Source organism: Rhipicephalus sanguineus, unplaced genomic scaffold (genome assembly GCF_013339695.2).
Source record: "Rhipicephalus sanguineus isolate Rsan-2018 unplaced genomic scaffold, BIME_Rsan_1.4 Seq8421, whole genome shotgun sequence".
Taxonomy (NCBI): domain Eukaryota; kingdom Metazoa; phylum Arthropoda; class Arachnida; order Ixodida; family Ixodidae; genus Rhipicephalus; species Rhipicephalus sanguineus.
In genome coordinates this window covers 1-23,491 of record NW_023616114.1, presented here as the reverse complement: position 1 = coordinate 23,491, position 23,491 = coordinate 1, and the positions used below count along the sequence as shown (strand labels likewise).

Genomic DNA, 23,491 nt, shown 5'->3' with positions numbered 1-23,491 from the left:
TTCATATTATAATGGAGTGTGCCTTCCTAACAATGTTGTGCCAGTAGAAGGTGGCCTACGCTGATAAGACAACACTGGTAGGACTGGTAGTATGTGGACGAAGTGATTGCGGTCTATTTTCGGGGTTGATTCCAATTTGGTAATAAAGGCGCGAATAAGCTTCTCGACGCTTACTCACTGGATGCATATGATTCGAGGTAAGAGGACATCACCCAGCGGTGAATTCGTGATTCTTATTTGAAGCCAGATATTTCGTCAAGCGAATATATGTACATTGCCTCTAAACATGAATATGCATGTTTAATGGGCTTATGCTAATCCTGCACATTCCTATGCTGTTGTGGCAGTATCATGTAGCTCGCGCACTACATATAGGTCTCAAACACGGCCCGCGGACCTTTTTCTAACAAGCCTGCGGCCCGCACATGACTGTCTTCGTCCCATTTTTTTTTAAATTTATAAGTACGTTCTCGAGCTACACAGGCATGACAGGTCTAAAGTATTTTTTTTTCTCGTGAGGCACCGCCTGCAGCCACCATGTATTGATACATAACCGTGAAACAAAGCTCTATATTGCAGAAGTGACGTCCGGTGTGCTGTAAGTTGCAAGTCTTTCCTTGCCTCCATGCATCGCCGGTGCAGGTGACGGCCAGCTGCCGGCCGGGTCACGAAGTCGCAGACACCGCATAGTGTGGGACAGGTGCCCGATGAAGAATCTCCGGCGCTCGGCTAATTGTTCGGTGCATCTCGCAGAAGCCTGAACCAAGCAGTGCACAAGCGACTGCCTCCTCCGAGCAGCCTGGACTGCAAATAGTTCATCTTCAGGCCATAAAAGCGTCAAAGTCAGCCAAGCGTGCCTAAGGCGATTGAAGAGGGAACTGCCAGCCTTGAAGGGATCAGGACACAATTGCAGTGTTCTCACCGCGCCTGGTGCGTTTCGGGGAACGTTGAGGTCGAAGAAAGCAGGGCTGATGCCGCCATACAATTCCGCCGATCCAGCGACGCCAAGCCGTGAAGTCCGATCATAACAGTGCCCAATATCTTCATGTCATTTGTCTTCTATTTTGAATATACCGCCTTGGAGAGAAAGAAGGACAATAATGCTGCGCAAACCTGGAAAAGAAACATTAAATGGCTGAAAGAAGTACGAATGTCGGCCTCCTAAGCTTCATATTCATGTTTTGCCTTACAACATCACGTCCTTCAGCAAATACCGACCCACAAAAAAAAAAAAAACTATTTGTGGAACGAAAGCATCATAGGATGGCAACTAGGACACAATTGAAACAGATTGTATGCGGCGACATTGGTTATTTTGGTCAGGATTGTTAATGCAGCGCTGGTTTAACGGATCTGGTTCAGTTTGATAGAAACAGACGTAGTTTTCGGCTCATTCTTTATTCGAAACTACATTTTTTGAGATAATGTTACAATGAGGAATTTCCCCATTTTGACTACAGTTGTTTCTTTAAAGTGAATCATACTTGGGCGCGCTTTACTCTCCCGTGAAATTTAGTCCAGTCTCGGTTGCTTCATTTAATTCTTATAGAAAAAAGACTAAATAAAAAAAAAAACGCCCCACATGGGGAACCCTTCCTGACATATTGTGTGTAACGCTTGCGTTCGTCTTCTTTCGTTTTTTTTTTTCTTTATATTGTGACTTACACTTTTAAGGCCTAATATTTTGTGCGTATATGTGTATTAGATGGGCGCCGTTAGACCGGTGCGGTGTACGAAGTGAGGCAGCATCTGATATGCTTGCGGTAATATGTCTAAGCCAGTCATGCACGACCAACAATTAATTCTTTCAGAGGCAGTTGGTTCTCGATACGTGCGCTCAGTTTGATGCACGCGGCGAGCTGTCCGATTGAGGCAACGAGGGAGCGCATGATCCTTGTCTTGCTCAATTACACGCACGGACACACAACGTTGTATTAATAATTTCATTGTGGGTGACTGAGCTGTAGTGACTCCGACTTCAATGTCAACTGAATAGCCGACGCCTAATGTTCATGTTATTTATAAAGGTACTGAGCGTTTTTATTTGCGCGTCGTGACGCAGTGATTTCCGCGACATACACGTAGGCGATAATATGAACCGCACAATTATCAGTATTGATTCTTCGCAAATAGTCTCAGATACACGTGGTTTGTAACTTAAATGTACATAGTTGCAAGATTTCACCAGCGGAGGACGTTGCGACAAAGTGGTTTCCGAGAAAGTCTCGGTATGTTTTCTATAGAACTGTTAAGATCTCCAGCCCAGTGTGCCAAGAGTGGTCTGAGCAGCTTCTTGATAAAGAGATCGGACTTTTAAACCAAACAGCCTTCCAGGAAAAGAAACATGCATCGCACGCTGACCGCACGACGGCATGATACGGCTGTCAGAAAATAGGGAGATTCAGTGGGATTACACGTTCGCGCGAGATGCTCGAAGCAGGTGCAAGGAGGGCGATTGCCTCGCCGACATGCAGTGTCGTGCTGTCATGCAGGTGCCGTCGTTACCAGTCAGTCAACTTCCCTTTCCACGCGCGCTCTTTTGTTCGGGAGAAGAATCTCTAGGTGGTGTTAGAAGAATCCGCAGGCAGCACCAAAGGGGGGTGATCGCGGCCGTGGCCTGACAGACGCCTGACAACAGTGCTGTGACTCGGAGGCACTTGTGAAAGAGCCGAGAGTCGAAATGGACGGCGATGGCCGCTGGGAGCTGCCGCTGCCGAAAAAGGCCGCTCACTATCGAATTCAATACATTCGTGAATTTTTTGCCTCCAAAGGCGTCGACTTCGACCGACCCTGCACATTGGATACCGGCGGTGATTGTTGGCTGGCGGGAACACTACCTCCGTGGAACGAGATCCTCTCAGCGGTGTGCTTCGAGCTAATCGAGCTTCGACCGGCGACCCTTTGTCTCCGTTCCAATGGCCTTTACTGCAGGGGCAACACAAGTGGGGAAGCGGTGCACTACGGCGCGTACCTCTTCAAGTGGCTGCCCGAACAGCACGCATGCGTGCAGTCGATATGTCTGGATGAAAGCCGGCGCTTCAGGATGCCGGCGTTCGAGTTCATGATGGCGCTCCCATCGAGCGCCCACTTGCGTCACCTCACTCTCAATTATGGATTTTCGTCATCTCGCACGACGACGTTCAGCGAGCGCGACCTGTGCAACGCCATCGCGGCGCTTAAGACGCTCGAGACCTGCGAGTTCCTCAACCTGAAGATCAAATCCCGCGACCTAGCTCGCGCCATCGCCACCCTCCTTCGAGAAAACGGCAGACACCTCGTCAAAGTGCGGTTGGAGCGCAACGACCTCTCGCAGCTTAGCACAGCTGTCATTCTCAAAGCGCTCCTCAAGTGCCATGTCCTCTCTGAACTCTCGCTCGACGGCAACCGCCTAAACAAGCGCAATACAGAGACGCTGGCCGTGGTCGTACGTACCCTCCGGAACCTGAAGAAGCTGACCCTTGGCTACAGCATGTCGGAACGTGGACCCTTCGGCCCCATTGCAAATGCCCTGGAGAACAACGTGTCACTTGAGGAGCTGAGTCTGAGAGCCTGCGAAATTAAGTTTGAACTGCTCTTCGAGGCCCTGCATACCAACACGACGTTGAGGCTATTGGACCTTGGGTATTGCACAATTACCTTAAGCGAAGTAATGCACCTTGCCAGAGCCCTGGCATTCAACAAGGGCCTGCGGATCCTACGTTTGTGGATATGCTGCCTGCAAGACGAGGGCATTGTGGCACTTGCCAATGCGATGGCTATAAACGACACTCTCGAAAATCTGGATCTGTCCGAGAACTGGTGTAGCACTCAAGTTGTCATGGCTTTCTGCCGGTCCCTGAAGAATAATCGCACCCTGAGGAGCATCGGCGTTCGAATAAGCACGGAATCAGAAGACGAGAGGTACGTAAGACGAAGTACATGCGCTGCATTTGCAGGTGAGACAGGTTGAGCGGCATGTTGTTGTATCGCTGCAGGTCACCCTATCTCACAGGTATTCCTCGAACAAATGTTAAGTGATTATTGTGGCTGACCTCGTAAGGCTTTGTTAATAGAGAAGCCGCTGCGGTGGCCCAGTGGTTACGGTGGTTGGCTGGTGAACCGAAAGACGGTGTTCGCTCCCGGCCGTGGCGGTTGCATTTCGATGGTGGCGAAATGCCAGGGGCTCTTGTGCGTTAGGATATCAGTGCTTGTTAAAATGCTCTGGTTAATTTTACCCGCAGCACTCCACTAAAGCTGTTTTCGTAGCCTGAGTTGCGTTGGCAGAGTACACAGTAGGACAAAAACACACAAGAAGAGAGGGGACAGGCCTCAACCATCTCCTCTTACCGGCCCATAAGATGCTACACCGATTGATTCGGCCTATTTATTTTCGTGCCGTACACACAGGTTCTTTGCTCTCTTGACGAACAGTGTTATTTAAGGGATCCTGAACTACCCGAATCTGGAATACGAGATCAGGGTTTTGTTGTCACCTACAATTCATTTAGCTACATGTACGCCTACCTACAGATCTTTCAGCAAGTGTGCGTAAAGCCCTTGAGTACTCATTGTGGTGCTTATCACGACATCTCAATTTTCAACAACATGCCGTTCTCTCCTCACGCACAGCAATCAAAACAAACGACACGAAATTGTTGTGGCAATTTTAAGGGCTCGTTTTTCTTTGTTATACACAATATTAATGAGAACTAACAGCTGCCAGCTTGTATTAGGTTCACGTGCTACGTGACGCCAACAGGCAGAAAAAGAGTGTTCCACGCTCGCCGTCATGGCTACTGGCGGCGCTGACTGACGCTCCCGTGTTTAAATACACATATATACCCCATAAGGGGGACGGGGGGATGGCCGCCGCGATAGCTCAGTTGGTAGAGCATCGGATGCGTTATTCGAAGATCGCAGGTTTGGTCCCTGCCCCCGGCAAGCTGTTTTCGTCCACTTCTTTTCTTCACATTTACATTACATTTACTACTAATAACGTCCCCTATACTTTCCTTGGCATTATTGTCTGTTAGTTCTCATTAATATTGTGTATAACGAAATTGTTGTGCAAGATAGCCAAGCGAGGCAACAATGCAGGAACCGCAGTGCCGCCTCAATGTCAGTAAATGGTCGCAATGATCTGTGAGAATTCCCCAATTGGGGGCAGACGATTTGGATTGCGGGAGGGCCGTTTGAATTTTTAAACCGATTTTTTCCTTTATTTTAAGCATATTTTCGGCACAACCAAATTTCGGCAAGGTTTTTGAAATAGTGCACACCAACCTAACATTTGCGTTTTCATATAAAAACATAAGCTACGTGTACTAGCACTTCAGAAAGTAGGACACTGAAATATTTTGCATAATCTCTGATCCGTAGTACTTTTTCGGTCAGTTTGTCGGCAAAAGCTCTAGTGCTGTACTCAACGTACTGAAACCATTGAATATTCAGAGAACATCAGCATACCCCGCAGCAGGAGGACGTGTTAATATGCTCATAAGCTGCAGTGTTTCGTGTCGCGATGCCCAAGTTAGCATTAGTGCATGCGTACAAAGTCGGAAGTACTTTGATGATGCATTTTTCCGATTGCTTGCTTCTCATGCCGATGCGCTATGTGTTTCACAAGATTGCTGTGAAAATAACATTCGAACAATGCTTGCTTTTCTCTAGTTGAATTGGAGAAAACGATTTTAAGTGCGTGTTTTTGTTGTTGTTGTTGTTGTTGATGTATTTCAGCTCAGAAATAGTATATAGGGGATATGCACTGAGCCTTGATCCGCAAGGTGGCAACACTATGGCCGCGCCATTTTGTATGTCCTTTCGTACGACGCGCCGCCCGTGCTGTCTGTGCGTCGGGGGTGCAGAAGGTGTTCCAGAGGTCTCTAGTCATCCAAGCATGTGTACGGATATCGAACACAGTGCGTGCAGCGAGTTTTTGCGCGTGCGGCGAGAGCGGGGACCTCCGCTATGGTATACCGTAAAATCCCGGGCAAGTGCCCCCCCCCCCCCCCCACCCTCTTCCCCTCCCACGGTGAAAGATACTCGGACAATATTTGGAAGGGAGGTTCTTACTAGGTCACGGACCGAAATTGAAGATGGCGCCCGAAAAGCCTCCAAGAAGAATCCCCACCTGTGCTTCCAATGAAACGTCTTATTGAATGCACATGCATTTACTGTTTTTACTGAACCGCAGGGAATTCTCTTGTGAAACTTCATGTGTTATGACAAGCTGGAAAGACGTCCTTCAAATGTTCCCACAATTTCTGACAAGTGAGAATGCAACCTCGAGGCGCCACACGCGTACGCGTGTGGGCTCTCAGAAGGGCTAAGGGCTCTCAGAACTTGGGTTCCTGGGAACTGCTGCTGCAGGGTACTGTAGCGCAGAACAGGATAAAAAGAAATGGCGGGAGAAAGAGTGTGTGTGTGGGGGGGGGGGGGTGCTTGCTTGGTCATTGGGGCACACTTGAAATTTCCCGAAAAGGGTAGGGGGTGCTTGCTCGGGTAGGGCTAGAGTGTCTCGATTGTCTCCTCGCTCTCTACGCACGAGGAGCACATGGATGCGCTGGCCTCTTCTTCTCTCAACAACCACTCCAGTAGGGGCGCTTGTCCGGTTACATTTCGATGGAAGCTCAATGTTAAAAGCTCGTTTGCTGTGCGGTGTCAGCGCATTTAAAGATGGTTTAAATTTATGGTGCCTGCTGCTACGGCGTGCCTCAATCAATGAAACTTATTTTCATGAATAGATATATGCAATTACAGGGATTATTTGGACCGATAGCCTAAAGTGGCTAGTGGCCGGTCCAATACAATGTGCAACATAATAAAAATGTACAGGTCAGCTTTGAGGTAACAAACAAAAGCAATCATATAAATACAGACAACACAGTAATACATTTATGCCTGCAGACATGCATACTTATTAGCTTGCAACTAGCTTGCTATACATAGGCACTTATTAAAAAAATATACAATGAAAATCGAATCAAACACACACATGCTTACATGTCTTGACTCCACAGAAAAAATAATTTACATGCCATGCTGAAATTACGTGCCGTTTTAATCTCTAGGGGGACCGTTTTCCATATTTTTGTTCGATTAAATTCTATTAGTCTTTCTCCGTAAGCATTAAAACATTTGGGCAGATTGAAATTACCATTCGAAGCATGTCGCGTATTGCGTTTAGGAATTGAAAAAAGATCAGCAGGCAAAGGTGAATTTCTATTAATTATGTTATTTACTGAAAGGGGAATTTTGTAGTCGCGCAACATCGGAACCGAGAGAATGCGTTGTGATTGGAAAATATTGCATACTGATTCACCTTGGCTTATGATTTTCAGTGTACGGTTTTGAAGTCGTTCAAGAGCTTTTTGATAACTGTTGTACGTCACACCCCACGATTCCAGACAGTAACATATGTGACAGTGACACAATGAAAAGTAGAGTGTGCGATGTATAGCTTGTGGAAAATATTGGCGAGCTTTTATTAGAGAATAGCAGCCATAGGCTACCTTTGCGCACACACTCTGTACTTGCTCATGCCAGTGTAAATGCTCATCAAATTCAAAAGTGACGCCTAAATATTTAATACAAGGAACTTGTTGAATAGGAGCGTTGTTTATTGTTAGGTTAAGAGATTCAGCGTCAATATGTTTCCTACGGGAGTGAAACACTATGTACTTTATTTTAGTACAGCTAACAGTCAGCTGATTCCTGGCAAACCATTCCGAAATGTTCGATAAATCGGTCATCGCGTCATTTTGTAGATCTGTTAAGGAGTGTCCTGTGAAAACTAAAACGGTGTCGTCCGCGTACATCAGTGTCCTTGACCTCTGTAGGGATCGCGGGACATCATTGATATAAAGAGAGAACAATATAGGGCCCAAAACAGAACCCTGTGGCACCCCGCATTTAATAACTGTAAGATGACTTGATGTCACCAATGACTACCTTTTGTTTGCGTGCCGATAAATAACTAGAAAAGAAATCAAGCGAGTTACCTTTTATCCCATATGAATGCATTTTTTCTAGTAAAATGGAATGACTAATAGCATGAAATGCCTTTCGTATGTCTAAAAATACTGCTCTTGCTATGTTGTTTTCATGTAGTGCGGAATTAATATATTGCGTAAGCATCGAAACAGCAGTTGAAGTGGACCTGTTAGCAACAAAGCCGTGCTGCTGGGGACAAAGTACATTCTGTTCACCCAGGAAGCGCCTTAATTGCGACGAAATTAGTTTTTCAAGCGTAGCTGTTAATACTACTCAGGACAGATATGGTCTGTAGCTGTCCGGAAGATTCCGGATCACCAGATTTGTACACTGGTATTACTTTGGCGGTCTTAAGTATACTATAGTCATATTGTGGTTTTGGTATGTAAAAACGCACAACTCATTTAAGAAAGATGACACAGGGCAAGAAAACGGAACACACACACACAAAAATGCGCAGACACGGCGCTCTATTTGTGCATCTTTCTTTGTGTTCCATCTTTTTAGGTTGTTGAACCAACGCACCCGAGCATCCGTTCCAAAAATGATTCTTTCCAGTAGGCCCTGTCAGTTGACAGGTATTCTTTTTATGCTTTTCCTTTGAATCATTATATTTGAACGAAAATTTAAATGAAAAGAAACTAGTACTCTAAACATTTGCGAGAAAAGGCCTCATAATAAATTAAGCTCCCATTTCTGAGTGAATCGTACTTAAAGAAGCCATTTGCTGAGATGAGTTTCAACGCTTGTCGTATTCCAGAATGTGACACATTGAGTGTTTGCATGCCTTTAGCTATGCTTATAATCGTTGCACTTTGCAGGAGGGAGTTGTCTCATCAAATGAGCCAGCACGAGTGCTATGACCGCATTGCGCTGCAGTGGAAGGATGCTGACCTGGCGCCCCTGACGATGGCGCTGGAAGCAGACGCTCAGTCTCTTCAAGAACTTCACCTTGGTTTTGTGGACTACCTCTCCAGCTCTCTGTTGTGCTCGCTTTTTGACGCTCTCGCCAGCAACACCATGGTGAGAGTCCTGAGGATCGATGCGGAAAGCGGCGAGTGTCGCCGGGGGGAAGCACTGCGCAACGCGTTGATCTCCAATCGGTCCATCAAGCACCTGGAATTGAAACGGCGTTTGTTTGAAGGTTCCTTCATCTGCGATGTATGCGAAGCCCTCCTCGTCAATACAACGGTGGTCCAGCTGACCCTGATTAGGATTGAAATGGCGCTTAGCCATTCGAAGCTGTTTTCCAAAATGCTGAGGCAAAACAAGACTCTGACGTCGATTGAACTTCACGGGGTATATTTCTCAGGCAAGCCATTGGAGATGATATCTCGAGGCATCGTTGAGAACAACATCGTGACGTCCTTCGTGTCCGACGACTTGCCGACGAACCGTGCTTCGCTCCGCATTCGGGAGGCGATCCGACGAAACGTCAGCTTGCTGAACCTGGCGGTGAAGTTCGTGATGCGGCCCAATCTGACCAAGAGCTCCGCCCAGGCGTTTGAGACGCTGCGCGTAGCTCCTTCGCTGGTGTCACAGCTTTGCGAGGTCACTGGAAAGTCTGAACAAGGAGCCCTGGCAGCTATTCAGGCAGCCGACCGGTACATACGTTCGCACTACCTCTACCTCACTGGTGTCGTAAAGTTTTCGGTGGAGTGCCACCCGTGCGCGCAAACGCAGGCGGATGCATTGAACGATTACTGCTGGCAAGCGATCGCACAGTTCCTCAAGGTTTCCGACGTTCGTGATGAATGACAATCTATGAGTGCTACTTTCTCGCGCTTGGTATATTTCTGGTACTCTGTATGTACGCCGTTACTACCCATACCTATAGGGTTTAACCACAACTGCGAGTGGTGTCTGGAAATCTATGCATCAGAAACGCTTTTGTATGACGTAGAGTGCTAGTTTCTCAAGTTTCCCAGAGTGGCTGGAACACAATACTGCTATTGAATATATTTGTGTTTTGATTTATTTGTACAAATGGGAACCAGCATGTCTGTCACTTGTGTCGTTTCCTGTGCTCCTCAAGCTGCCTGGAAGTGAGTCAATCAGCCAGACTCTTATGTTTTGTACACAGTAACGCAAAATTTTTGTAAACACTTATTTTAACACATGCCTGAAAAATTCCTTCTAAGAGACACTAATGTATTAATTTATTTTTCTTTACGAACACTATGTAATGTTGCCATTGTGCCTTGTTTTCTCTTGTATGTACCAGTACTTGCCTATAAAATGTTTTCCCAAATGCTGTTTCGTGTTCTCTGCATCACGTGATCACTGTCGTTCGGCAGTGACGACCTTTGGGCTGTCGCTAAATGTCGTTTCAAACTGTTGATTGTCCCATATATGACAGCAACATTTGAAAGATGATTATGGTCGCAAAAACAAAACACGCATTCACGCACAGAATCAACTGAAGTTGCACGTATGGGGTGTCATGTCACATAATCAAGAGGATTAACTGCAGAAAGAAACGTCCTAGCTGATGTTTGTCAACGACGAAAGAGCCGCCACTCCCTGGCTGGAGAGGCACTTTGTAAAAAGGCTCCAAGCATCCCCCGCTTTCACGCTTTGGGTCGCACCTCTGGATAGCCGCGTCAATGGCCTTTGCGGGCACGTACGCGTGGTTTTGCCTTCTCCGAATGGTCTGATCGTTCAGAATTGCTGCAGGGTGCATTCCTAAAGAAGGAGCAGAGGTTTATTTACATAGTTACAAGAAAGAGAGCATGATATAATTTGCACAGAAGTGTGCCGCTTATATAGCTTAACTTAGGCTGCGGAATATTGCGCTGCATGGGCGTAACAGGGGGGACACTAACGGAGGCATAGCAAACATAACCAGAACAGATGGACGCAAACTATCAACTGTAAATCTTTCAAGAATCTTTCATGATGCGCCACCTGGGCCTGCCCCACGAAAGAAGAAAAGAAAATGAGGGAAGGGATGAAAGTGCGAACGTAAAAACTAGTGTAAAAATGTGATAAAAGAAACTACAGTAGTGAAACTGATATCAAACATGGTGCGCGTAGCGATCATGCTCAACGCTCCTCAGCTCACTCGTTTTGCGAGGGCCGGAACGTGTCTCTTAAGAATTCAATTTCTGCTTTGCTTAGCGACGAAGTTGGAGTACTTGCGCATGTGCCGAATTTCCTGATGCCATGTTGTAGGCCTCCGCTATTTTCCTGTTTTGCTGCTTTTTTCGTGCGAAACAAGACCTTGGTCTGTTCAGACAAGGGCCTGCATAGCGGTGCATAGCGGTGCTCTCGCAGTCTGGTGGTCAGGCATCTTCCTGTTTGTCTAATGTAGCTGTTGTTGCAGGTCATGTGAATGTGGTAAACTGCGCCAACGGAGCATTCAACACATTTGGTTTGGTGCTTGACTTCGCATTTAATTTTTTTTGCGACGAGTTAGCCTCGTCCCGGTTCACTCTCTTGCAGAGCACCGCTATGCATGCGGACAGATCAGCGGGCCAGGGAACTTGACCTCGCAATGCAAAGAGTGCGGATGCAGGGCCTTGTTTGAACAGACCAAGGTCTGTTCAAACAACTCCAGTCTTTCTGCCTGGATTTGGCTCCTATGAAATAATAAAAAAAAATAAAAAAAAAACGCCACACATGTAGAACCCTTCCTTGCATGCAGTCTTGGGCACGTTACTAGTGAAAAGTAACAGTGTTGCAGTTACCAAAGCCCAAAAAGTAACTCTGTTACAATTACAGTTTTTCCAAAAGTACCCCGTTACAGTTACAGTTACTGTGATAAAGTAATTTCGTTACTTTTCCGTTACTGTATAAAATAAGTGATGCATCACATACCGAATGATGTAATTTATTTAACAAAAGCGTACGAAAGCATGCTGGTAGTTAAAATTGCACGCGGTAAAACGCTAGACGAAGGAAGCCTAAAAGGTGGCCCAACACCTGCATTCTTTGTGTACGGCTCATTTTTTTGCATCAGTTCTTTTGTTCTTGCCCCGTTGGCGAAAAGGGTTCTTTAACCAAGCGCAGCACTGTGTCAAAGCGAGGAATAAGAAGCGCCTCCTCGAACGAGAGAGCACTTGCAACCACAATCGACCGAAACGGTTGAAAATAAATATCGTACATGATATGTTTTAAGCCTCGCTTATTGCCAGTCAACCATATGCCATTTCAAACAAGGGACTTTATTTGCAAATAATAATAATAAACGTTCCAGGATACAAAACGTGGTTGATGCACTGGAATGACGGCATTATCCTAGGACGGTTATTAGCGATACCCAGAAGCGCATGCGACGAGAAACGGGGAGTGCGTCACGAGTGACGACGACGTCCATTGTGTCTATTCCCTATGTTCAAGGTGTATCAGACCCTTTTCGGAGATCTTTACGTCCGCTGGGAGCAAAGCTCTCCTTGGGGCATGTGCCTGTGAAACCCAAAGGCCGCACACCAGCGGACGATCAGAGCGTGGTCATCTACATGCACGATGTAGGAATTGCGACGCTGGCTCGCGAACGAAAGTGTGTGTGTGTGTGTCAGGCCCGTAGCCAGGAATTTTTTTCGGGGGGGGGGGGGGCACTTGCTGAAAACAATGACTATTGGAGAAAAATGCCTATTTGCATGATTTATTTTCGATAAAACACCATGTGTGATCAGAATTACGGGGGGGGGGGGGGGAGGCTGCCCCCCCCACCCCCCTGGCTACGGGCCTGGTGTGTAGGTGTGGAGGGGTGGAAGAAAACTTCGTGGTTCATTCATCGCGGCTGCTCCCTGCCGGACATTTTCAGAGATGTGTAGCTAGTGGACTGGTTGACGTCCGCTCATTTTCTTTTCCTTTTATGTTGGGAGTGAACGCTGAGGATGCCAGCTGCATAGGACATTTCGTTAATAATCGTTTTGTTAAGTCAGAGTAAACCTTTTACATTCAGTTCCACAGAGGTCTAAAAAATCATGGCTGATCCCTCTGTCATAGGAATCGGTATAACACGAAAGTGACACGTGTCTTCACAGAAGTACTGCTTATTGTGTAGTGATATATGAGAGCTTGTACAATGTCTATTCGTGTTTGGCAGCTATAGCACCGTTTGACGTGGATGCACCCATGTTGACAGCATGTCTATATCGCGACGACTAACGCCCATGATCATGATTAAACCGTTGCGCACGGTAGCTGACGGTGTGAACATATATTTGGACACAGCGAATCGTGAATCCCGCGTAAGGATGATATCAACAAGCCTACAATCAACATTGGTACCCGGTATGCACTTCTTCAAAGCGTCGTCAATTAAGGAGAGAAACGGCACGGTGTGTGCTTTGGGTAGCCGACGCCTGTGCTCATGCATACATAACACACACTGCGCTTCAGCAACACGGGAGATACGAGGTTCGTAGCCTGAGCCGCAAGCGCGTGCGTCCCGCTGGCGTCTGTCTCGCAGGCGCTGCTCTCGCTCCACCAAGGCACGACATTCGCCCGTCGAACTCGCGTCCTTTCTGCAACGCATATTGGAGCAGTTTCGTTAGTCAGTGCTCTCGCAATTGAAGCAGTCGGCGGCGGAGAAATCCCGTTGGTGCACGTGGGAGCTGCACTACTCCGATGAGCCGACGCACGCTAACACGAAGCCAAAGGCAAAGAACGTAACTGCGTCAAGGGTGCCTCGGCGACGCCAGCGCGGCCAGTCTACCGCTCTGGTATCGAGACGCTTTAACCATGACCTCGAATATCGCGTGCAATCTCGGAGTAAGCGCTAGTAAGCGTCGAGCGTGAAGTTTTACTTCTTTTCACATCTCACAGACGGCGGCACCGCCCCGTCGAGCGTGAAGTTTTACTTCTTTTCACATCTCACAGACGGCGGCACCGCCCCGCTCCGCCTATTCGCAATGCCCATAGACTGTCGCGCCACCGAGCGGAATTCAGGAGCGTCCTCTCGAGGAGGGTTAGTAGACGACAAAATGGCGGCACTATGCAGTCGCTCCCTTGTTCGGCTGTGCTAGCCTCAGTGTTAACGCGTTGGCAAGAAAGGAACACTACGACTTTGCATGTTCCCTGCATCAGTGAACAAACCGGGCCCTCCGTGACACGAGAAATCTGATTCGTTCTTGCGAGACGCGAAGTTTTCGTGAAAATACGTGGCAACTCGCGCTTTCAATGCTAGCCCACAGTGTACACATACTATCAGCTTCGCGAGGCTTTCTGTAGCCACGTAGGTAAGTTAAATGTTATCGTCTGACATATTCAGTTGAAGCTCACCCTGTTTTACTTGCATATATAATTGGTCAGTGTTTCTTGTAGTACATGAGTCCCATAACACTGCACGCGGGAGGGAGGTCGCGCGGGCTCGCGATGTGCTCATGTATAACTGAGCGATCTCAAGTTGGCGATAAAATAGGGCCTCTATCCTTTGTCAGCAAAGCGCTGTTACGAATCGTGCGAGCGACGTTTCAATCATTCGAGGACGCGTCTGCTCGACGCCTTTCGTGGAGCGAACGCTTTCCATCCACGCCGTCCTTTGCCTGTGTGTTGGGTTTCATAGCCACCGCTGCGCTGGCTGCGCCGCTTGTTTTTGTACGTTGTTGATAGGTGGCAGCACACTGCAAGCGATTTGCTTGTTGACCGGTCTGAGAGCAAGATTGGGAAGATGTTCTCAAGTCGTTCGGCGGAGGAAATTCTTCAGATTGCTTTCAGCAGTGATTTTGAAAGAAACCATCTTGACGACGAGGATTTTTCACTGGACGTAGAAGACTGTGAAAGCACCGAGAGTGACAGCGACGATGAACCACCAGCCGCTAACTCACGAGGAGCGAGTTGCACTTCACGTCCCCTCGTGCGTTAATGTTCTTTCACGCTCGTAAGTCACTCTGATTGTATTTAATGTATAATATCCTTGAGCGAGATCAAAATAAAAGCATAGTTCCTCTTGTGCATTGGATGTATCACAATTATTGTGGATATTATGGAGCGCCGCATGCCGCCAGTTAACACGCTCGAGCTCGACCAACGAAGCGAAATGGTTAGAGCGATGGAACGTGCAGTCACGGCCACAATCCACGCCTCTCGGCGAACTTCTTCGACGTTGCGAAAAACATACGTGTTTATTCTTTTCGATTAATGTTTAGATCGTGCTGATCGAACCTGCAACATGCGGGTGAAGTACACACGGCTAGAGTCTCAGCATGGCTGTGACACAAGCGCTACTGAATGGCATGTTAAATGCTTGTGTTCCGTTGAAGGCGTAACTCCGCGTTTTCGACTGCGCAAGTAATGACGACGGGGTATTAGCACAGAACACTTTTATGTTTGCAAGCCATCATCACGCGCAGCAGCGATGGTGCTACTCGCTGGCGGCCTACTACTGCGGCAAATCCGTCAGGCAGGCTCGGTACGTACTACCTCGGAGTGCCGTTCAGCTCATACGTCAATTCTAGTTCATATAGGTTTATGTAGCACGCACAGGATTTCGCAAAGCATCGTTATGCACGGTAACGGAGCTGAAACATAACCTTTCACTTCGCAGCAAATAATTAGGTGGCGAGTACTTAGCACTTTCCATGGTTTGGGAAAGTATTTTAGTCTCATATCCATTTCAGCGCAGCTCATGACTTCATCCGGTGAAAGTGGCACGGTCCGTACGTCCGCACGTCCTATCTGTTCCTATGCTAACAAACGGGTTGACCCTCCTCCTGGCGCCATATTGAAAAGCACGGCGCGCCACCTATAGTTCGTGGGCATTGCGAATAGCTCCGCCCGCCGCGAAAGAGAATGTGTGAAAGATATAAGGCGCGTTCGCGCCGTGTCTAGCATCTCTTGAGTTAGCTTAGTTGGTAGAGCGTCAGGCGCTCACCGTCGCGGCCGCAACGTCGTGGGTTCGATTCCCGGCGGGGTATCTTTTTCTTGGTTTTTTTCTTTCTCACCTGTTGGCGTCCATTTTATCAGCGTCATATCCGTGACGGATGTACTTGGTGGACCCCGGCATAAAACACTTTCGTGTTAAAATAATGCTTGGCTAGTTCACGGTATTTCGGGCTTTGAACCGTTTTGCGCTATGCTGCTTTCTAGCCGCCTGTCAAACACGATTAGCGCGGAGCCTTGGATGAAGGAGACATTACACTCGGCGTATCAATGATCCACCGGTAAAGCACGAGCAGAGCCTGAATCTCAACCGTGAACTTAGTAGGCTGTTCAGTTGCCAACCAGCGCCTGATGCTCCATACGGTGGGGCGTGTGAGTGTGGCACTCGCAGTGACGTCACTGTTTGCAAACAGGAAGAGGTCTATTAATATTTACTGTCTTAGTTCATCGCTGAGAAAATATTGTCTGCATAAGATAGAGACGGCTTCCGCAAGCAAATGAGTCGCCTGCTCGGCTCGGCTTACCCTGACAGTGTGTTGGTTGTAGCACGCGGCACGTAACTGTTAAAGAAGTTAAAGAGGACAAACACTACCAACACACAGGATAAAGGGCAAACAGAAAAGATTGTGGCCATCCGTATGTGCATACTGATTCGCAGAATCTTAAGTAGATTGGTCGAAGGCACGGGATTGACGTCATGCTCACAGCCCACTGCAAACTGGCTAAGCTGTGCACCATCACTAAAAATTATGGCAAGATAAAGTGAACAAGAAAGATTGCACTAAAAAAATACACGCTATGCATTTTGTTGCGTGTACATATCAGGTGCTGCACAGAATTCCGTTGAGCTGCGGAAAGTGTACATCGGCCAGAGGGGCAGATGTCTAAATGACACTCAGAGAGGCATGCAGCGTTACTGAAGGCTCTCGCAGGTGGCACTTCACCGTCGTGGTCTGCACGTAGCTAGTTTAGACGGGGACACCGGCGGTGGTTGCTCGATGCGTACAGTAACTTGATTAGAAAGTTTGATACAAGTGTTATAAGGTAAAACGGCTGCCGACGACGGCAGTTCGGTATAAGTGCAGTGACTGTACTGTTAGTCAGCAGTGTTAAAATATCTCATTGACAGCCCCGGCATTCACCGACTACCATTGGCGATGCATTGCGTATGCGTCTGGGTATGCGCCTGCGCATGCATCTAGGTAATGATGGAGCAACACATTTGCAAGGTGATTAACACAACTCTGTTCACACATATGAACGCACGCCAGCAGTTCTGGAAGAATTATATCATTAACTATTACCTAAACATCTGTAGATACCATAGCCAACATCAAAAACGACCCCACAGCCACCGTATTACTCAAGAAACGCAGGAAAGCCATAATGGAGAATGCGGTGAGGCGAAGAGCTGCAATCTCTTCAGTGCTTTTCACGGCTCGTTCACAATAACCATTTAAGGAACTAGAACAGAAAAAAATAGGAATAAGGATTAACGGAGAATATTATCAGCTACTAGCGTTCTGCCTACTATATCGCGCTTTTCCGCAAAGACGGTGTCGAATCACAAAAAATATTGGAAACGGAAACGAATGAAGCGTTAAAGTAGGATTAAAGATGGACACGAAGAAAACAAAGATAATGTTAGGCGCCCAGCGAAAAAGCGAGATTAAGAGTGTCAACCAGACTAGAAGAGTATGTATACGCGCAGGCTGATTACTAACAGAAGAGTCCCCCCGATGTTTACCAAGTTCACCAAAGAATAAGCTTTTGGTTCGGAAACGTTAGGCGTTCGCAACACATGACTGGCGGTTAAATTACCGCTATCGTGTTAGCGGAAATTTTTCTGCGCTGACTTACGGGCTAGAAACACGAATAAACTAATGGACGCGACGTGAAAAAAACATTGAGATCGGTACCACAAGATCCCATGAACTCTACACCTAAACAAGGTAGAGACGCACGCAAGCACTGCTAATCTCAAGCTAATCTTGTAACGGAAAGGAATCGTGCATGAAAACCTCTCACATGTGGCCATCTGGTCGGTAAGAACACGAGGGAATAAAAAATGCAAAGGCACCATAGCAACACAATGGTCAAAAATATGATGAGACGTAAAGGCAGTCAACACGTGGCCTTATATGAGGCGAGCGAGTTCAGTACATAGCTTGCATTGACAGGTGGCATTCAAAACGCCGAAAATCAAAATGACGAATTATCGGAATGCCGAAATTTAAAACGCCGAAAATTCAAAACACCGAAACTATAAAAAGTCGAAAATTTAAAATGCCGAAAAATCAAAACACCGAAAGATCAAAATGCCGACATCATCAAGCTTTAGCGGCAGATAATGGATCTTGGCAAGATAAAGGTTCCACCGGCTTTGTACGATGTTGCATGCACTTTCGCTCTCTTTTCACCAGCCCTTCGAAAACAGGAATATATTTCCTTGTTCATTGAATTTCATATCAGTGCGAAGAACTGTCACTGTACAGACATCCTGAGCATGGCTTGCATTTGTCACTTTTTTCGAGACGACCTTGTGACTACCGTCTCCAGGAAGGTCGGTCATCATTCTAGCGTTGCCAGGGGTTAAAGTCTCCCTTCTTTGGAGGGGGGGCCCTCGCAAAGCGGCAATACACACACACACACACACACACACACACACACACACACACACACACACACACACACACACACACACACACACACACACACACACACACACACACACACACACACACACACACACATATATATACAGGGTGTTTCAGCTAAAAAGCACCAAGTATTAAAAAATTAAACAGGAATTACGCATCTCCAATTAGTGCAGTATTGTCCTGAGCCATATATAGCACGTCATAATATTTTTTTCCAATCCACCATGCTCGGTAATTAACAAAGATTGCTTAATGAATTTTTAAATAGTAACTCTAGAGAAAAGTTTTCACTACAAAAGTTGTAGCGCTTGTTCAGAAACATCGAATTTTTGAATCTATGCTAAGATAACTCCCTTGCTTAATTTTTTTCCGGCCTTTCTTTAAAGCGCGCGAATTTTAAAAAAATAGCACGTGACTGCCGCCAAACGCACGGCGCTTTTACTGCCCTCAAATGTAGGTTGAACGAATTGTCAAAGGCTGCTCCGAACACGAAGGTCGATTGAGCAGGCTGACGGTGACTGCGATGGACGCTAAATGATGATAGAGGCCGTACCATAAAAAAAAAAAATCTACGAAAGAGCGGCCGTCACGTGTGAGTGCATCTTTTATCTCGGTCCTGCACCACGCTGTCACCCTCGCCCCTTCCAATGTGTTTCTTCATTGGTGCGAAAAAAGAAAAAAAAAAGCCTACCCTACATGAAATGCTACCTACGGTCCCATGTAGCATTTGCTCCGTGGCTGCCGCTTTTTTGTTGAACTTTTATTTGTTGTTAAACGGTATGCTCATTTTGCCACTTAAGTCCATCGCAGTCACCGATAACCTGTTACACCGATCTTCGTGCACGGAGCAGCCTTTGATAATTCGTTCAACTTACATTTGAGGGCACTGAAAGCGCCGCGCGTTTGGCGGCAGTCACGTGGTATTTTTTAAAATTCGCGCCCTTTAAAGAAAGGCCGGAAAAAAATTAAGCAGGGGAGTTATCTTAACACAGATTGAAAAATTCGATGTTTCTGAAAGAGCGCTACAACTTTAGTATTGGAAACTGTTCTCTAGAGTTATTATTTAAAATTTTCATTAAACAATCTTTGTTAATTGCCGAGCTTGGCGGATTGAAAAAAAAATATTCTGACGTGCTCTATATGGCTCAGAACAAGATTGCGTTAATTGCAGTCGCGTAGCGCCTATGCTTAATTTTTTATTACTTGGTGCTTTTTAGCTGAAACACCCTGTAAATATAGATCCCCTTTCGCGGTCGTATTATCCCATTTTGGGCAAAAATTTGATCGTATTAAACGCATGAAAATGCGTTATTTCCAATGGATGTAGGCTGGGAATGAAAACAAGAACGTATTATGCAGAATCCTATCAACGACGAGATTTCACTGTGTATATGTATGCTATAGATTAAGCGTTGAAAGAGGTGTTTGTGGTGATCAGAGTGCAGTGAAGCCAACTGTTTTTAGAACTGAACAAATGCTTATGAATGCTATACAAATACATATATTATTCCGAATGTATTTCGGGCATTCATTCAACGTGTCAATCCAACCACGCATTAAATGAAGTTATTTTGGGATCGAGTTCTCAAAAATAACTCGGGATGTAAAGGCTTGAAGATATGTGAGCTCAAAATAAGTAACATTAGTTGGCTCACTGGATTCAGAACCTCAGGCACGACAATGCTATATTTTATTTTCACTACCACTTGCCTAATGAGGTAGTCAAAATACATGCGTCTTTGCAATTATATACTTGTGATGCACAACTAAAAAAATGAAAATTGAGTGGCGATCTAAACAGACCAAGGTGAACCATTACTGATTCACGAGGAGGTAGCTTCACACTCAGGTGCCTCGTGAAACACTATGCTGTGCCAAGACGCTCTGTCGAACAAGGTGGTGACCCGTGGTTTCAGGAGGCGTTGCCCGTGGTGTTCAGTGTCTCAGTGAATTGCATTCAGCAGTACGACGACACCTGTTTTCTTCTGTTTTGCTGACACCCCGTCAACCAAACATTCGCGATTAAATCATTATTCGGAAAATTGCAGAGTATAATTTGCCCGCACAATGCACTACTGCCAAAATATTCAACTCCAGCACTTGTCAAATGGGTGCCGCAGTGTCACCGTCGGACTGCCGATGGGGGGCCGGGCGTCTCCTTAACAAATGGAGGTGGGGCCGGGCCCCCCCTGACTTTAAGCCCTGAGCGTTGCATTCGCATCGCGTCTTGCACCTCCAGTAGTGTATAGAGCGTACTTTTTTGTCAAGCACGTAAACATAATCGTCTTTGCAGCTAAGTTTTGTTTTTCCCTTCTGGGAGCACACCACAACATCGTCTTCTTCCATTTCCATTGAAATGATAACTGCCGCGCGTTGCTGCTGCTTTTGTACGCCGAACGCTGGATAGCACTGTTCTTTTTTTTTTTTTTTGCTGACCCTTAAGAGCCATCCTCTGCAACTGATATGCATGCCTGTACTTTACAACAGATAAAAAAATACGAAATTTTATATCGGTTTAATATGCTGATACTGGTGCGTTTGCAGAACAAGTTGAACAGCTATAGGTTCGTATCAGTGGACAGTGACACGGCGGAAAACGAACAAGCGGCAGTCACAAAGCGCGTCATTTATTTTTCACGTAGTTTCGGCGTCATGTCACTTCGGCGTTTAGATTTTTCGGCATTTCGCTTTTTAGGCATTTCAATTTTTCGTCGTTCCGATGTTCGGGCTTTTAATAATTCGGCCTTTTGATTTTCGGCGTTTTGATAGGGACCCTGCATTGACGTCATTGACGTCATCTGATGAGACGTAAAGGCAGTGAACACGTGGCCTCATATGAGGCGAGCGAGTTCAATACATAGCTTCGATTGACGTCACCGTGACCGACATCTCGGGGTACCAGCTGTTTGAGACGCTGCGTAAACTTTTGCTCGAACGCGCGGAGCAAGAAACGATGGCGGCTCCCCACCAGATTAGTGCCGGTGCCCCTAAGCATCTTTCATACCCAAACCCTCGCGTTGCTTTGTGTCCCCGTTGGCGTGGCTAGTGAACAAAAGAAAGCGGGGAGAGCAGAAAAGAACCGGGGGAAAGAACGACTGGGTGTCCTCCTCTGCACTGACACACTCAAATGAGATAAAGAAGTCACGGTGGCCACCATGTTGGGGCCCCTGCGCGGGAAACCTGTCTGTGACGTCACGTGCAAGGTATACATGTATATGGCAGCAATGGGCCAGTGGTTGTTCGCTGCAGTGATTTCCACAGAAAACAGAGCCGGAATCCTGCCGCGTATCCGCCTCACACACGAGTTTTGACTTTCCACCACACATGTCCACACACGGACACTTCTTGAGGAATTCTGCTGACCAGAGCAAAAAAACCTGCTCCCGCAAGAACGAGTATTCCTCCCTCGGGGCGGCTACTCTACTGTGACTGATCAGGCGAGTTTCGCGACAATGACGCTGAAAGAGGGGATAAGGGGGGGGGGGGGGGCTTAGAGCTTGAAGCGGACGAAAAAGATGCTAATTCGCCGTTCTTGGCAGCACGGCTCAACCTCCTACAATGGTGTGCGTTCCTCCCAGCATGCCACCTGTGGGCATGACGTTTGAGAGAGGCGTTCTTCGAATTTTCAATGCATAGTTTGTTATAACGTGTCGCTACATGGACACTTTGCGTCCACCACGTTGGAGCCGCATTTTTATTTTCGTATTTCACGTGCAATAATACTAATAATAAATGCGACTCTTTTCTAAAAGGATGTGGGAAGGAGTCGATGAGCGGGATCTTCACTTGAGAAAGAAAGGTATGGCGCAAAAAGTACGGCGACAAAGTGAAAACACGGACCGACATACACGTGGCAAACACGTGTTTGTCATTTCGTTAATGATGGTCGGTGGGTTAGTTGGTTAAAGTTAAAGGGCAGTCATACGCCCTTAAATATGTTTGCATAGCAAATATTGTGTATCTAGTTATGAGTGCAGGAATGATAGCTTGCATATAGAAAACATCATTCGCTATAAATTTAGGTAGCCCTTAGCACATTCGCAGTACCTGCCTCTCCAGAAGAACAAGATGCCCCAGAGTATAAAACACGCCCAAATTCTAATACCGGTCTTACGTATACCTGCGGTATATTGATAATAACGTGGCTCTATATATATACGCGTTCCCGTTCTTGCGTTAAAAAAACTGCTTCAACTCTTCTTCCTCTAAGCTCGTTTTCGCCATGCCGTTTCGGACCACTTTTTCTTCAAGGAATAATAGATTGGTGCCCAATATCCTTATTTATTCGGCCTTTTACGCTTCATATCCGAGTTTTGCCTTACAACATCCCGTCCTTCAGCAAGTACTTACCCGCTCAAGAAAAAGCTAATTGTGGAACGAAAGCATCATAGGATGGCAACTATACGACATAATTAATAGAGGTTGTATGCGGCGACGTTGGTTGTTTTGGTCAGGATTGTTAATGCAGCGCTGGTTTAACGGATCCGGTTCAGTTTGATTGAAACAGATGCAGTTTTCGGCTCATTTTTTATTCGAAACTTCGTTTCTTGAGTTAATGTTAAAATGAGGAATTTGCCCATTTTGACTAAAGTTGTTTTACTTAGGCGCGCATATTGTTGCTTGATTTGGCTCTTATAGAAAACCGAACAAAAAGAAAAAAAAACGGCTCACATGCGGAACCCTTCCTTGCATGCTGTGGGTAACGCTTGCCTTCGTCTTGTTTCGTTTTTTTCCTTTACATTGTGAATTCCACTTTTAAGGCACAATATTTTGTGTGTATATGTGTTTTATATGGGCGTCGCTGGACCGGTGCTGGGTATGAAGTGAGGCAGTATCTAATATGCTTGCGGGGACATGTCTAAGCCAGTCATTCACGACCGAGAAGCCCAACAATTAATTCTTTCAGAGGTAGATAGTTCTCGATACATGCGCTCAATTAGATGCGCGCGGAGAGTTTAAGCTGTCACGATTGAGATAACGAGGAAGGCATGATAATGTCTTGCTCAATTGCCTCAGGGCAACGCAGCATT

At 46.5% G+C, this 23,491-nt stretch overlaps 1 protein-coding gene across 1 annotated transcript; it reads left to right on the top strand.

Annotated features, from left to right (window-relative positions):
• Window positions 1–2,680: 2,680 nt before the first annotated feature.
• Window positions 2,681–9,729, top strand: LOC119378471 (NLR family CARD domain-containing protein 3). Its single transcript, XM_037647598.1, has 2 exons — window positions 2,681–3,900; window positions 8,793–9,729. Exons 1-2 carry the CDS (start codon window positions 2,681–2,683, stop codon window positions 9,727–9,729), a joined length of 2,157 nt encoding a protein of 718 aa, XP_037503526.1.
• Window positions 9,730–23,491: the final 13,762 nt, after the last annotated feature.